Source organism: Eurosta solidaginis, chromosome 3 (genome assembly GCF_040869045.1).
Source record: "Eurosta solidaginis isolate ZX-2024a chromosome 3, ASM4086904v1, whole genome shotgun sequence".
Lineage (NCBI taxonomy): Eukaryota > Metazoa > Arthropoda > Insecta > Diptera > Tephritidae > Eurosta > Eurosta solidaginis.
This window is the reverse complement of record NC_090321.1, coordinates 280,989,459-281,006,027: the sequence shown is the minus strand read 5'-3', so window position 1 is coordinate 281,006,027 and position 16,569 is coordinate 280,989,459. Positions and strand designations below refer to the sequence as shown.

The 16,569-nt window shown below is 40.1% G+C and overlaps 1 protein-coding gene across 2 annotated transcripts in view; it reads left to right on the top strand.

Annotated features, from left to right (window-relative positions):
• The first annotated feature begins 2,438 nt into the window (after positions 1–2,438).
• Hen1 (Hen1 methyltransferase) overlaps positions 2,439–16,569 on the top strand; it is a 65,674-nt gene continuing 51,543 nt past the window's right edge. For both annotated transcript variants that reach the window (XM_067776695.1, XM_067776694.1), the window contains exons 1-2: positions 2,439–2,664; positions 2,736–2,813. In XM_067776695.1, the coding sequence (XP_067632796.1) occupies positions 2,509–2,664; positions 2,736–2,813 (234 nt within the window). In that variant the 5' untranslated portion in view covers positions 2,439–2,508. The remainder of the gene's footprint in view (positions 2,665–2,735; positions 2,814–16,569) is intronic.

The window sequence follows — 16,569 nt, the reverse complement described above, 5'->3', positions numbered from 1 at the left end:
TCGTTGACACCGTGCTTCCACTTACACTCATGCTAGAATCCTTGCTAAGTGATCTTTGATAGGGTCCTTCAGCTAAAAATCGTAACGTAGCTGCTAGTTGCAACACTGGCAGAACTTTCGAGCGAGTTAAGCGTCCTTCAATGGTGTCCAATACCATTCGGAAAGCCTCTTTGTTTATGCGATAGAATGCAATGTAACTGCAAATACATTATAAATATTTAGAAACACACATTAAGAAATATTTTTAATTTCGCTGTCTCTGGAAACTCAAATGGATTGCTGCGATCTCTCAAAATTTTCCTTTTGACCTCGCAACTTTCTTCTAAATGCTACAACTGCTGATGCCATTTTGATGTCAATAAATTTATTTATTTCTGTTTAAATGCACAAAACAACTATTTTATAAAATTTTTCCAAAAAAATTTACATCAAAATTGCCGGTGCACCGCAAAACAGCTGATTCGAACATCGGTTTTACTTACATTCGAAAAGAGCAAAACCAATACGGTTTTATGACACAAATTTAAATCAATATTGGTTTTTAATTCCGACTCTACCGATCTCCAGTTTTTTCGCCTCGCGAAACCTAACATCGTCACCGACTAAATCATCGGCGACCTTATTTACAACATGGAAATGGCAAATGTCGAACATATTAGACATCTTGATGTTGTTATTAATGTTGTAGAGATAAGAACACTTCCCGAATGATCGCCCTCCCCCTCTCTAGATACATGAGGAACTTGGGGTCGCCTGAGGCGCGGCTGATAAAGAAACAGATTTCGGCACGGGTAGCTGAGGTTGACAATTGTCAACCACAATACAGTTAAAGAGATGGTTGGTGTCATGTGGGGACACATTACAAGCAGGACATATGTTTTGTATGTCGGGGTTGATTCTGGATAGGTAAGAGTTTAACCTGTTACAGTATCCAGATCGAAGTTAAGCTAGAGTGACTCGCGTCTCCCTAGGGAGAGTGCGTTCCTCCTCTGCTAGTTTTGGATATTGTTCTTTGAGTACAGGATTCACCGGGCAATTCCTGACATAGAGGTCCGACGCCTGTTTGCGGAGTTCACTGGGGACCTGCTTGTGTTTTTTAGATTCATGCGGCTGTGTTCTCAAGTGCCGTATTAGTCTTCAGGCGCCGCATGTAGTCTTCAGGCTTGGCGACCATATCGGGGACGCGTAGCTTACAATCGACTGGTCAATTGCTTTGTAAGTGGTAATGAGGGCACAATAGACCAATGGTCGCAGTGCGATCCTTAATTAAGTATCTATCTATCTAAGTGGTAATGAGCGTTTCCTCATCTTTACCCCAAGTACTGCCAGCAAAAGATTTGAGGATTTTATTGTATTGTAGATCCTGATCGAACGTCACACCCAAGAATTTGGGGTGTAGGACAGTCGGTAGCGTAGTGCCATCGACGTGGATGTTCAAAATGGTCGACATATGGGTCGTCCATGTTGTAAATAAGGTCGCGGAAGATTTAGTCGGTGATAATGCCAGGTTTCGCGAGGCGAAAAAACTGGAGAGATCAGGGAGGTAGCCGTTTATTTTATTGCTCATCAATCTGTGGGCCTGGGCATGTAGCCATTATTGTGCAGTCATCGGCGTAGGAAACGAGTGTAACTCCTTCCGGTGGTGAAGGTTGCTTAGATATTTAGAAATTTAACAAAAGTGGGGATAGGACACCACCCTGTGGAACCCCTTGTTTAATTCTCCTTGGTTTTGATGTTTCGTTTCTAAATTGCACCGATGCCTGCCGACCACCCAGATAATTTGCGGTACACCTTTTAAGACATGGGGGAAGGGTAGACCCTTGCAGGTCTTGCAGTAACGAGCCATGGTTGACCGTATCAAAAGCTTTTGATAGGTCTAGCGCTACGAGTACTGTTCTATGGTAGGGGTTTTGATTTAAACCGTAATTTATCTGGGTGCTAATGGCATTTAGCGCGGTGGTAGTGCTATGGAGTTTTCTGAAGCCATGCTGATGAGAGGCTAGCTGCAAATTTGCTTGGAAATAAGGGAGCAAAATGGCTTCAAGCGTCTTTTCTACTGGCGATAGGAGAGATATCGGACGATAGGACTCTCCTATGTTAGCTGGTTTACCAGGCTTTAGTAGCGGGACCACCTTGGCCATTTTCCATTTCTCGGGTATGACAAAGGTGGAAAGAGACAGGTTGAAGACATGCGCTAAATATTTGAAACCCTCTTTCCCTAGGCTTTTAAGTATCGGCATGGCTATGCCGTCTGGGCCCACTGCTTTGGATGGTTTAGCGCGACCAATGGCGTCCTTAACCTTTTTAGCGGTGATGGTGATTGGTGACGCGCTGAATTTGTGTTTATGTGCGTGTCAGACATCAATGGTTCTTATCGATCTGGCAACTGCCTACGTCGAAAGGAGAATGTATGGAAACAGAACAAAACAGTTGCGAAAAGTGGCTAAAAGCAAGAAACGTAAACAAATATTTTGCGGCGTTCGCGTTTCTCATTGTTTATTTACAAAAATGTTTTCCTATAACTTGCCGGACGGAGGATTGCGTGCTCGTGGATTCATAAATGCCCAAGGTGAAATAAAATTTGATCCACCTGTGTTTGAGCAACGCTATACAACAGCGGTCCGAATATTAGAAGATCCACTTTGGGGTCAGAAATTCAAAAAAGTAAGCCGGATTTTTTATTTTATTTTGCATAGTACAAATATTCTGGTTTAAATATGCAAACTTCTCCTTAGGTGGTGGATTTTGGATGTGCGGAAATGCGTCTGTTGTCGCTGCTGCGTCGTGTTGATGGCATTGAACATATTCTTGAGGTAAGTCAGCCTTATAATAGTGAAAGTATTTACACAGCACACTCCCCATCAGGGAGAGAAAAGAGATGCTAACCAAACAGTTCCTGTTGAATACCCAGAAACCTGGGCATCCCAACAGGCATATGATTGATGAGCCAACACCACCCAGGGGTTTAAGGAGTAATCTCCGTAAGCATTATGAGGAAATACGGCACTTGAGAACTCAGCCGTATGAAGCCAAAAAACACAAGCAGGTCCTCAGTGAACTACACAAACAGGCGTGGGACCTTTATGCCGGCAATTGCCCGGTGAATCCAGTACTCAAAGAACAGTACCCAAAACTTGCGGAAGAGGAACGCACACTCCTCAGGGAAACACGAGTCACTCTAGCTCAACTTCGATCTGGATACTGTAACACGTTAAACTCTTACCTATCCTATGCCCCGCTTGCAATGTGTCCCCACATGACACCAACCATCTCTTTAATTGTAATGTGGAACCAACGCCTCTAACACCCCTCACATTATGGTCCACCCCTGGTGAAACACCAAGTTTCCTTGGACTCCCGTTAGAGGATATTGATGACAATTTGTGATCGGTCGCATATATTGGATGGGGCGAAGCACTGCTACAACAACAACAACACAGCACAACAAAATTTGAATTCTAATGCAACAGAGTAACCATATTTTTCGAAAATTGGACTTATTACAGATGATTCAATTACATATCATGATGCTTCGACCATATCATTTTCCCTAAACTTCTATAGTTTTTTTTGCATTTAGATTTAGTGAAGCTGTAAAAATTCTGTAAGAGTTACAACAAAATATATTTAAAACCCTTGCGCAGCGTACAAAAGCGCAACACCTTTTCTAGAAAAGAAGATGCTATTAGTGTCTTATACCTATTTCATACAGAGGGTGAATGAAATAATTAGTAATTTTTTCTACATTAAACCCCTTATTGAACTCAATATTTTTTACAAAATAAAAATCCTTTATTATCTCATTTTGTTGCTTTATTGAATGCCTAATTGAGTCAAAAATCTAGTACGTTTGCTTGATGGTTCAGATTTTATTGTCAATATTTTACAAAAAAATGAAAAACTTAAAAAAAAATTAAAAATGTTATTTTCGCTACATTTGCAGAATTCCAGAAGTGAAAATGTTGCATCAACGTATTCTTTTGCTTATTCAGAGCAGACCAGTTAAATAGTGATTACTAATGGTAAAGATTAGCCGTTCCATTGATTATTTTCTTTAAACGCCATTTAATGATTACTTGCCAATTATTTTCTATTTTTAATGATTACTTTTCAATTAATTAAAAAAATAATCCAAAAAAAATCATGATTTCTTACGATTATTGAAAAAAATTAAAAAAAATTTAAAATAATCAAGCCTTTTTGATTACTTTTGATTATTTTTGATTTTTTCGATTATTTTTGATTTTTTTTTTGATTTTTTTTATATTACTTTTGATTATTTTCCGCTTTTTTGAATGAAAAATTCTTGTTTTTTGCATGCACGGAATAATTTCTACATACAAGTACATTTTAGGAAGCAATATTAAATCTTAACCTAATCGAGGCAAATATATATATGCAACATATAGGGCGAATGGTATATGAGCGTTGATCTAAACATATTCTCCGGTAAGTATATACACGTGCATAATTTGCTACACTCATTAATGAAATAATAACGATCCTATACGGATCATATTGATTATATTGTTGCCAAAATGGGCAAAAAAAAATTGGATTTTGGAAGAGATCGTGTAAACTTATGAAAGTATATAGATCCATCATAGAACCGCACTTCTTATATTGCCCTACAATATTCTTTATTGCCAATGAAACACAAGTAGACGGGTTACAAATTATGCAAAACAAATCTATGAGATTTATATTGAAAGTGAGGTACGACACTTCCATAAAGAGTATGCTTGATGCACTAAACTGGTTGAGTGTGAAACAGTTGATATTTTACCATAGTATGAAATTTGTATTCTATATCAAACATGGTAAATTACCAGCCTACCTAAGTGAAAAACTTGTTACTGTGAATGAAACCCATTCTTACATAATCAGGGAAAATAATAATTTTAGATTACCTCTTCTCAAAACAGAAATGGACAAGCAAAATATATTTTACAAAGGCCAGAAATGTTTTAATGAACTACCTAATCATGTTAAAAATTGTGAAAACTTAAACACCTTCAAAAAAAGTTTATTACAATATTGCAAAACCCTTCCAATAAGATAAAATATTTTGTATCTGTATTTCATGTTACTGATCCTTGAGCGTACATGGCAATCCAAATAGACACAGAGGAACCTTATGCATCAGGTCAAAAACATATATCGCTCTCAATCGAATTGGGAAAGAATTCCTGAAAATATCGTCACAGACAAACAGTTGGAGTGTTCATGTGAATCACGTATATTTCTACAACAATGATATATTATAGTTGGTTGTGTTTACATAAAAGCTGGTACAGTGAGGATTGGAAACGCGTCCTTTCCAACCGTCCGACACCATACATAATAAAACTGTGTAATCATACGTCTTGGAGTAGGGCAGGATTGAGAACACGTCCTTCCAACCTCCCAATGAGATGACTCCAAGACTCGCCCGTTGGGACCACCAGTTCCCGTGCTGATCGGAATCTCATGCATTCCGACACCCCAAACGCTAGAAATCCTATTATTATTAAAATATATTTATAATTTGTAATAATCTAAGTTTTAGGCTTAAAACGCCGTAATAATAAATAAATAATAAATAATATGGTTCATCCTTAAGTCAAGCCAATTTTGTTTTGTATACAAAATTAATATACATATATCCACTATTTTGGATTACGTTATGGCTATGCACTGATTGTTTTGTAATCAAAGTTTATCATATTGTTCGCTTTATTTTAGTAATATTGGTTTCATATCATCGCCAGTGTGTGGCAATGTTCTCCAACAAAAGGTGGGCTGAAAAATTTGGTACAAAATGAGCTGTATTGCTATCTGGGTGATTCATGTACTAGCATGGACATTTGGAAAACACGAAGTGCGTTAAAAGAAACTGCAAAACTCTTCAACACGCCTCTAACTTCTTCTGCTCCGGTTGAGCGACTATTTTCTTTTGCAGGAATTATAAATACTCCAGGTTGTCGGACGTTTCATTCGAAACCTTAACTTTATTGAAAGCAAATGCAAATTTGTTATAATGACTAAAACAACTTTTATATAATGAATATACATAAATACCTCTTATTTTACTTTCTTTTAAGTTTTGATTTCCATCGAAACATCGTTATTTTTGGCAATGTTAATTTAATGAAACAATTTTTAATTGATGCAAATAATTATTAATTAGATACACATTTCATAACATCACTACTTCCTTTTAAAACATCAACTTGTGCAATTTTTACATTTACAAAAACACGTATAATTAAAATTATAAAAAATAACATGAAATTACTAAAGCTTACATTTTCTAACTGTACCATTGAGCATGTACATTAGATTGGGACGAAACCTCACTTTTCTGTAATTTCCGTTGTTAATACTCACTATGCAAAACTTAACATTTTATAGAAAATATCCTAGACGTAATCATAAGGAAATAAAAAAAGTTTTAATCTAATGTACATGGACATATGTTAATAAATTTATCTGGGATATAACAACCTTTGGTTAGACAACTAATCATGATGATGAATGACAACTTAGAGGATCGCTCTAGTTGGAAGTGAAGCTATAAACCATCAACCTAAGTACTCATACATATTAGCCGTGTTTTTTAACACACGTATATCCGTTTACGCTTAAACTTTATATTGACTGCTAAGCGACAAACTATAAATACACCTCTGAAATTGCTGCGCATAAATTTTGTCCTACTAAATTTCAATACGCATTATACTCAGATGTAACTGAAATATGTGTCTTTGTTTCACCCTCTACACTAATTCTATGTATTCTATGTGTGTCCACAATTCATCGCAACTGATTCAGCTATATGTTATACCCTATGACCATCAGAGCGTTGCGTCTCCGCTTTTCGGTACACCCTGTTGCTGTAGCTAGTTGTTTAACCACAGCCGCTAGATGGGTCTCCTAAGCATTATCTAAGCGAAGATAGGCGTTTTTTTACACGCGTAAACGAAACGCATACGCGCGTGTTAAAAAACACGGCTATTGTTTGAGCATATTGTTTTGTCATTCAGGTATTCATCGGAAACACTTATAGACACGATAATTTGTAGATGGGTATGTATATACATATATACCCATATGCCTAGATAAGCGCTCACGATATACCGGTACATCCTCCAATGTACTTGTATGTACAAAACAATCAGTGCATAGCCATAACGTAATCAAAATAGTGGATATATATTAATTTTGTATACAAAACAAAATTGGTTTGACTTAAGGATGAACCATAGAGGATCGTTATTATTTTATATAATGAGTGTAGCAAATTATGCACGTGTATATACTTACCGGAGAATATGTTTAGATCAACGCTCATATACCATTCGCCCTATATGTTGCATGTATATATTTGCCTCGATAAGCGGTTAAGATTTAATATTGCATCCTAACATGTACTTGTATGTAGAAAAATAATTAAATATAATCAAAAAAAAAAAAAATCTAAAATAATCAAAAGTAATCAAAAACGCATTTTTGATTACTTTAGATTATTTTTAATTTTTTTCAATAAGCGGAAAAAATCATTATTTTTTTCTAATGGTAATGAATTAGTAATTGCTTTTTACGGAAAACAATTGAAATAATCATTGGCCATTAATATAGGCATCTAATTAATTGATTACTAATGCTAATTCAAATTTAACAGGTCTGATTCAGAGTAAATTTTTTGATGAAATGAATATTCAAACAAAATAGAGGATTACTATAACTCATCACCTCGAAATAATTTAATTTCAATTAAATCGGATAGATTCGTGAATAAAAAGTCGGTTTTTTATTTCTTTATTTCTAAATTTTTTATTTTGTATGGACACTATTATAAAAAGGGGAGTGTAGCCGACAGGCACAATGAGCAACAGTGGAAAGAAAATTATCAGAAAAGTTATTAGCGATTAGGAAAGGTGGAAATTTCTTTCTGTTGGAACTTTTGCGTATGCTTCATTCAAGGAGTCCGCAACGGGAGGTATTTTAAAGATTCTGTCATCGTCAGGGTGGCTCCTTGGAAGACATTTGATTGTCATTGAAATGAAGATTTTGCCGTATCTTTTCAAATTTGTTACAAGACATAACCTGTGGAATTAGAGTTGTGCCTAGGATGGAACTCCAATGGTTGGTTACCCTGGGTAGCTGGACAAGTGACATACGATATACGACACCAATAAACTGTCCGATTTCTATCTCAGATACTCTAAAATTATTGTTTACATCTTTCTGTGCCAAATAGGGGGTTGTCTCAACCAACATTTTTTTTTATAAGTTCTGGTCGAAATAAGTAAGGAAAGAACTGAATGGGAGTCTCAAGCTCCAAGATATCAGATGTCAATGAATCGTTTCCAGTAAACAACAGCTGCTCTGAGCTCAGCTCTAAACTCATTTTCATCCAAAGTAACGGTAGCTTTTCAGTTTTTTGTCGCTTTGATGGAGGAACTGAAGTACTTGTGATCTCTGACCGAAATGGGGCGTCCTCTACCGCTTCTTCATGAATGAAGTTACGGTTGTCATCGGTCACGTACTCTACTAATTCATCCACATCAAATTCGCCTTCAAAAGAGTCTTCATTCAGCTCTCCGAAATCCGAGATCACATCTGGGTCGAAATCACGGTCAGCCAAACTATCTGCATCAAAGTCGATACCATCTTCACTTGCGTAATCATCATGGATGGCGCAGGCGATCTCGCTGTCAGTGAGAGATCGTAGTCGACGAGACATCCTAAAAAAAAATAATAAGTAACGCAGTCACGGTTTTCATGCAAGATATTTCCTCTTTTCACATAATGTAGCCTACAAGACACAAACACTAAACACCACCCACTGACAAAATACTGAGGATATATCTAAAACAAATAGTGTCACAATAAACTCTGAACTCTCACCTTATATATTTTTACAAAAAATATCCACAAAAACAATTTTTTTTTTGATATTATTTATATTTAGCACTTGCACAGTGTACGAAATTTTCCACTTCACTGACAATATCACTTACTTTGAAAAGGCTAACGGTACTTTATGAGCAAACACATGTTTCGTAGAAAGAATGAAACATAGACTACAGTCTACAATGCTTGACAAAACGAAAAAATAATTGCTGCATGAATTTACGAAGGTTAAATGGTATGTTGCCTGTGATCTACAGTATGTTACAGAGGGTTAAGGCTTGGTTTCCTCCAGAAAGCGGCGCCACTATACTACGACCGCTAAAGAGAGTTACGCTCCTTCTAAGCGTTTTATTCCGTTCATGTACTAAAACAAAATTGCGTTTCCTTTCGATTACCTCATATTCTTCAGGATTGAAATTGGTAGTCCGCTTGTTGCTCTGGAGCACATCGCCAGCTACAATATCAATTACTTTCGCACCACGACGTTGATTCCCATACTGTTTTCTGTTCTGTTTTTCTTTAGCATATCCAAATTTCTCACTTCCCCATCCAAGTTGATTTTTTAATATCTTGCTAAGATGGAATTTTATCGCGAATACATCTGTTAAAGCTCCGAATGAGATCCGGAACCTGCCAACAAAGCCGTTTGATCCAGACAAGCATAAGTAGGTCCCAAGCAAAATCCACACAGAATCGCTAAACGTCGTAGCCAGGGCGGGCCCGGTAACCCCTGTTGTCAATATACAATGTCCCACTCTAGCAGAAGAAGAAAGCACACTCCCAAGGGAGACACGAATCACCACGCTTCCCAAGGCAGCCGGTTCTATGTATCCCGGAGCTTTTCGGGATTTTTTCCCGACCAAGTGCTGTCATTTCAGTGTAACAATTAATTTGCTGAGTACCCGCTGTTGCTCGCGCCCCATGGCGCTACCAGCTCATACGGCCGCTCCTACTCATAATTACAATTTCCATAGGAGATTAGGTAGCAATTTCGAGCATCAGCCCCTGCCCCCGTCTTCTTCTCCCCTCTTTTCGGCACTAGCACACGAGTAGGTCTGGGAAACATACTCTTAGTCCCTACCACCTTGTGCACCGTTTGCCAGCACAGAATATAAATGGTTGCGACGCTTGCCCAATGCACTTCCTGACATGGACGGTGCCACTATCCTAGATGTTCTGGTCTCAGCGACGGCAATCCCCTGACGGGTTTCATTGCGCCATGCTGCCAGGCCGCAAATCCAACTACACCGGGGCCTCCAATGCTTACCCAAGGACGTACAGTCCCAGGGCCACAACAGCTTGCATCGTGGTCTCCCTCAAATGAGGCGTAGTCACCCGTCACTTACCCAAGAGTCATGACACATCTTCCCCGTTGCACTTCAGAATGCTGCAGTTAAACTGTAATGGGTTAACTGGGAAGATCACGGAGATAGTTGACTTTATGAAGCGGCACAACATCCGCATTGCTGCGATCCAAGAGACCTGCTCTTGGTATAAGATCGCGAGAGTGGAATACAGTCTATTTGATCCCGACATCGGCCGCAGGGACAGTGTCCTGGAACGTCGAGGCATATCTGTCCGGTCAGACGATGAATATTTAGAAATCATCAACATCCACATCCCTGTTCTTGTTGTAGCAGTGCTTCGCCCCATCCAATAGGTGCGACCAGGGACGCAACAAATTAAATGGGGTTACACTGAAATTATAGCCCTTGGTCGGGAAAAATCCCGAGTCGCTGCGGTACCTAGAACATTAGAATCCCTGTTGTTGTTGTTGTAGCGATAAGGACACCCCGAAGGCCTTGGGGAATGTCATCGGATTGATGGTCCTTTGCCGGATGCAGATTCGGTACGTTCTGGTACCAAGCCCGACCATCTCGGGAACGGTTTGTTATGACCACATGCGACCTTCTAGGCCAGCCCGCCCTCCTAACCCCTAGATCCTTGAGGAGTTCGGGGTCGCCAGAGCCTCGGCTGTTAATGAAACAGGATTCGCCACGGATAGATGAGGTTGACAATTGGGTTTAGAGACGCTATATATTGCGCTGGCAACCTGAAAAGGTTGCGCTACACAACCCCTTGAATCTGGTATTTTAGTCGCCTCTTACGACAAGCATAGCTACCGCGGTATATTCTAACTCCCTAACCCGCTGGGGCCCTAGAATGCCTCCTGTCACCTGTTACCCAAGTGGATACTGCCCTGACATCAGCGCACTACTCACTGGCGATAATCGCATTACCCTAGGCGATTTCAATGCGCACCACGATTTGTGGCATTCTAACCTACAGGCGGACGGCAGAAGCGAGATGTTGGCGGACCAAATAGAAGAAATGACGTTCTGCACGATAAATGGAGACGCCCCCATTCATATCATAGGAAGGTTTCACAGTTCGTCAGATATATCAATCGTGAGCGCAGGACTCGTAAACTGCGTCAACTGGCAGCTGATGGTAATATTGGCATTCGACTTCCCATACTTCTTTCGCTCCAGCGATTTACCGACTTCATCACTACTGAAAAGCGCAAAACTTATACTGGAAATCGTTTTGCTGCCCTTCCTATCCCGACTGATACCCGTCAAGGGAGCGTGCTTTCCGCAAGGTCATTAAATCCGCTTCGGCTCGTTTTATTCCCGCCGGAAGAATCCCGAAAATCCAGCCACATTTTCCAGCGAAGGGCGCAACTCTAGCTAGAGAACGTGACCTTATAAGACAGCATGACCCCGGCGACCCCCAAATAAGGGATATAAGTATATTTTCTTTATTTCAGTCTGTGGCATTTAAAGCCCTTACAGACTAGATAACAATGTCTAATTAAAATTAGATAATTACTTAATAGCATAGTACATAAGTAGAGTATAGACACAATAAAACTTACATGCTTCGAAGAGATTGACCAGAACAGTAACCAATTTGAAAAGATATCAGTAAGTATTGTTTTAAAAGTAAACTTAGGAAGAGAAAAATCAATAGCTGAAGAATCAGAGATGCGATTAAAGTCCGTCATAGCTCTAAGCAAAGGTGCGTTCGACGCATAAAGGGTTCGGACACAATCCGTATAGAAAATAGGTACTTTGCGAAGAGGCCTTATAGGGATATGGGATCGGAGACTCTTAAGGAGATAAGGTGCATCAACTACACCATTAATGATGTCATAAACAAACGAGAGCGATAGGACAGTTCTTCTGCATTCCAAGGACTCTAGTTTGATAAGTGAGCACCTGGCTTTATATGATGGAGTCGGTCAGAAAAGTTCATCGAGCGCAGCGCGAACCGAACAAACGTTTTTTGCACACGTTCAAGCCTAACAATATGGCATTCATGATATGGCCTCCAAATAAAGCAGGCATATTCCAGCTTCGAACGAACTATTGCAGTAAAAAATAACTTGAGGGTGTAGGGATCCATGAAGTCTGTGCAACAACGCCTAATAAAAGCCAGAAGTGAATACGCCTTAGCAATAGTAGAATTTATATGGGTCGCGAAAGAAAATTTCGAATCGTAGACAACACCCTAGTCCTTTATCTCGTTAAGAGTTGAGAGGCGGGTACCATCAAGAGAGTAGGAAGTGGGAATGAGGCCACGTGATTTTGAAAAGTTTACAAGAAAGCATTTGCTCACATTTAGTGGCAAGTTATTGGCACAACACCAGACAGCAACGTTATCTAAATCAGATTGAATTTTAATCACGTCATCAGAGTTTGCGATGGTATTGAAAATCTTTAGGTCATCAGCGTATAATAGAAAATTAGAGTGCTGGAAGCAGGTGGAAATATCGTAAAAGTAACGGGCCAAGTATGCTACCTTGAGGCACCCCAGAGGTGGCTGTGAATGGGTTTGAAGAGTTATTGTCTACAACTACAACACAGCTAAGCTGGTGAAGGTGCGATTTAATCCATGATAAAAACATCGAGTGGAAGCCCAAACGGTCCAATTTAGAAATCAGGAATGAATGACTAACTTTATCAAATGCTTTTGAGAAATCGGTATACACAGTATCAACTTGACAACGGTCATCAAAAGAAGATAGGCAAAAATCAGAGAAGATAGATAGGTTTGTTACAGTGGACCTACCGGCCATAAAACCGTACTGATTTTCAATGATTAGAGGTTTAACAGCAAAGTACATTTTTTGTTTCACGATGTACTCGAATAGTTTTGAAACAGATGATAATTTTGCAATGGGCCTATAATTTGCGATATTGTTCTTGTTACCACTCGGACTGATGAAGGTTATCTTCTACGCATCAATAAATTCGCCACACTCTAAAGATTTGTTGAAAACTAAAAGAAGGGAGAAAGCCAGAGCCAAACAATTTTTCAAAAGATAAGACGATAAGCCGTCAATATCAGTATGGGTAGATGATTTAATATTCTGGATTCCATCGATAGAGTCAGCGCACCAAAATTAATGGGAGTGTCAACCACAGTGGGCAACTCCTGCGGGACTTCCGGTGGCGTAACGAAATTGGAGCAGAGAAGGCTGCAAAAAGATTGGCCGCTTCAGATGTTGATAAAGCATGCTCAGAGTTATATATGACAGAGGCCGGGATACTTGAGCATCGTTTTTTGGAATTTACATAATTCCAGAACGCCCTAGGGTTTTCTTTAATGTCAGATTCAAAATTACGAACATAGTTACCATGGAGCCTCTTGCCTAATACTTTGAATATTTTTGAATAACGCAGGTATTTTGCTTTATACGCCATTAACTTAGTGGCCTTGAACTTTTTGAAAAACCTATTCCTCTGATTCTTAAGCCTCTTTAGTTTTCTGGTATACCATGATATTCTGTAACAACGCCTAATTTTTTCTGAGGTATATTGTATATGCAGATTTGATTTACAACGTTTTTAAATAAACTGAAGCAATGAGCAAGATCACATCCCAGAAAAAGAGCTTCCCAATCAACGGAAGAAACTTCCTGATATATACAGTCATAATTTCCACGTCTAAATGAAAAACTAGGATCCTCATTTAGAGTTCTAATACTTTCGAAGTTATAGAATTCTACTTCGAGGATAAGCGGAATGTGGTGCAAACCAGAGTACGACAATAATATAAACCAACGCATCTGATTGCTTGTGGATGAACACAAGCGGGCGAAATGGGAGGAGGACTTAAAGAATTGTAACCTCTCTGCCGGTGTAGGTAAGCTATGGTCCACCGTAAAGTCCCTATCGAACCCGACTAAGCACAATTACAGAATTTCCATCGCCTTTGGCTATAAAGTGTTGTCGGTTGCGAAAAAATGCGCGAGCGCATTCTGCCGACAATATGTAATGCATTCTACGGTTGATAAAGCCAGACGGCTGGCCAACAGACGCGCACACAAGTATAAACACGGCGCGTTCCCAATTACCATCACCGCCAAAGAGGTTGAAGATGTCATCGTTCATGCGAAACCATCTAAAGCAGTAGGCCCAGATGGCATAGCCACGCCGATGCGTAAAAAACTAGACAAAGAGGGATTTAATTATCTAGCACATGCCTTTAACCTGTCCCTGTCCACCTTCGACCGAAAAATTGAAAATGGCCAGGGCGGTTCCGCTATTAAAGACTGGGAAACCAGCTTACATAGGAGAATGTTATCGTCCGATATCTCTCCTATCGCCAGTTGTCTAGACACTTGGAGCCATTCTGCTTCCCTATTTCACTGCAAATTTGCGTCTTGCCAATCATCAGCATGGCTTTCGAAAATTACACAGCACTACCACCGCGCTAAACACCGTTAACACGCAAACAAATTGCGGATTAAATCAAAAACTCCACCATAGGACAGTACTCGTTGCACTAGACCTATCAAGAGCTTTTGATACGTTCAACCAAGGCACGTTACTGCAAGACCTGGAAGCGCCCTCCCTTCCTCCAAGTCTCAAAAGGTGAACCACACATTATCTGTCTGGTCGCCAAGCGTCGGTGTAATTCAGGAACATAACATCTAAGCCCAGAAGAATTAAACAAGGGGTACCACAGGGTGGTATCCTATCCCCGCTTTTGTTTAACTTCTACATATCGAAGCTACCTACACTGCCGATGACTGCACAATAATGGCCCACACATCGATAAGCTTTGTAATAAAATAAACAGCTATCTCCCTCCCTGATCACTAAAGTTTTTTCGCCCCCCAAACCTGACATTGTCACTGGCCAAATCATCGGCGACCTTATTTACAACATGGACGCGCTAAATGTCGACCATATTGAACATCGACGTCGATGGCACCACGCTACCGACTGTCTTACACCTTAAAATCTTGGGTGTGACGTTCGATCAGGATCTACATTTTGGAGAGCATGCAGCCACAATTGTACCGAAAATCCAGAGCCGCAATAAAATCCTCAAATCTCTTGCCGGCAGCACTTGGGATGAAGGCAAAGAACCAATTTACAAAGCAATTACCACTTACAAAACAATTGGCCGGCCGATTCTATGCTACGCGTCCCCGATATGGTAGCCAAGCCTAAAGGTTACTCACTTGAAGAAAATACAGGCCTGCCAAAACACTGCCCTCAAAACTGCTACGGATTGTCTTCTTATGTCCCCAGAACACCACCTACACAATGAGGCGATATTACTCCCCATTAGGGAGAGAAATGAAATGCTGAACAAACAGTTTCTGTTAAATACTCAGAAACCTGGGCATTCCAACGGACATCTGATTGATGAGGCCACAACTCCCTGGGGCTGAAGAGGTCATCTCCGTGAGCAAATTGAGGAAATACGGCACCTGAGAATACAGCGGTATGAAGCAAAAAATCACAAGCAGGTCCTCAGTAATATCCACAAACAGACCTCGGACCTCTATGCCAGGAATTGCCCGGCGAATCCAGTTCTTAAAGAAAAATACCCAAAACTCGCAGAAGAGGAACCCACTCTCCTTAGGGAAACGCGCGTCACTCTGGCTCAACTTCGATATGGGTACTGTAACAAGTTAAACTCTTACCTGTTCAGAATCGACCCCGACATACAAAATGTATGTTCTGCACACATTGCAGTCCCAACATTACACCAACCTTTTCTTCAATTGTAAGGTGGAACCAAAGCCTCTAACACACCTCTCACTATGGTCCACCCCTGTTGATACTGCAAGTTTCCTTGGACTCCCTTTAGAGGATATTGATGACAATTTGTGATCGGTCGCGCCTATTGGATGGGGCGAAGCACTGCTACAAAAACAACAACCTCTGGCATTCTAGCTTGCCAGTCGATAGCAGAGGCAGGCAGCTAGCAGACCAAATAGACAATACTTTCTGCACGATAAACGGGGATGCCCCCACCATAATTGCAGGTAATTGCCGTCAGACATTTCAATCGCCAGCGCAGGGCTCATAAGCTGCGTTGAATGGCAGCCGATGCTTACTTTAGCATCTGATCACCTGCCTTTACTCCTTTAAATACAGCGACCTTCCAATTTTATCACCTCTGAAAAGCAGATTTTTATTAATTTTGAAAAAGCTAACTGGGAAAGCGAACGTGACATGACGATACAACTCGACCCTAGAGACCCCATATTAGGAGTCTCAACGTGGATATCATGCGGCTGGTAAATGAACACAAGTGTGTCAAATGGGAGGAGCATCTAAAGAACTGCAACCTCTCTGCGAGCGTTGGTAAATTGTGGTCAACCGTCAAATCCCTTTCCAATCCAACTAAACACAATGCTAAAGA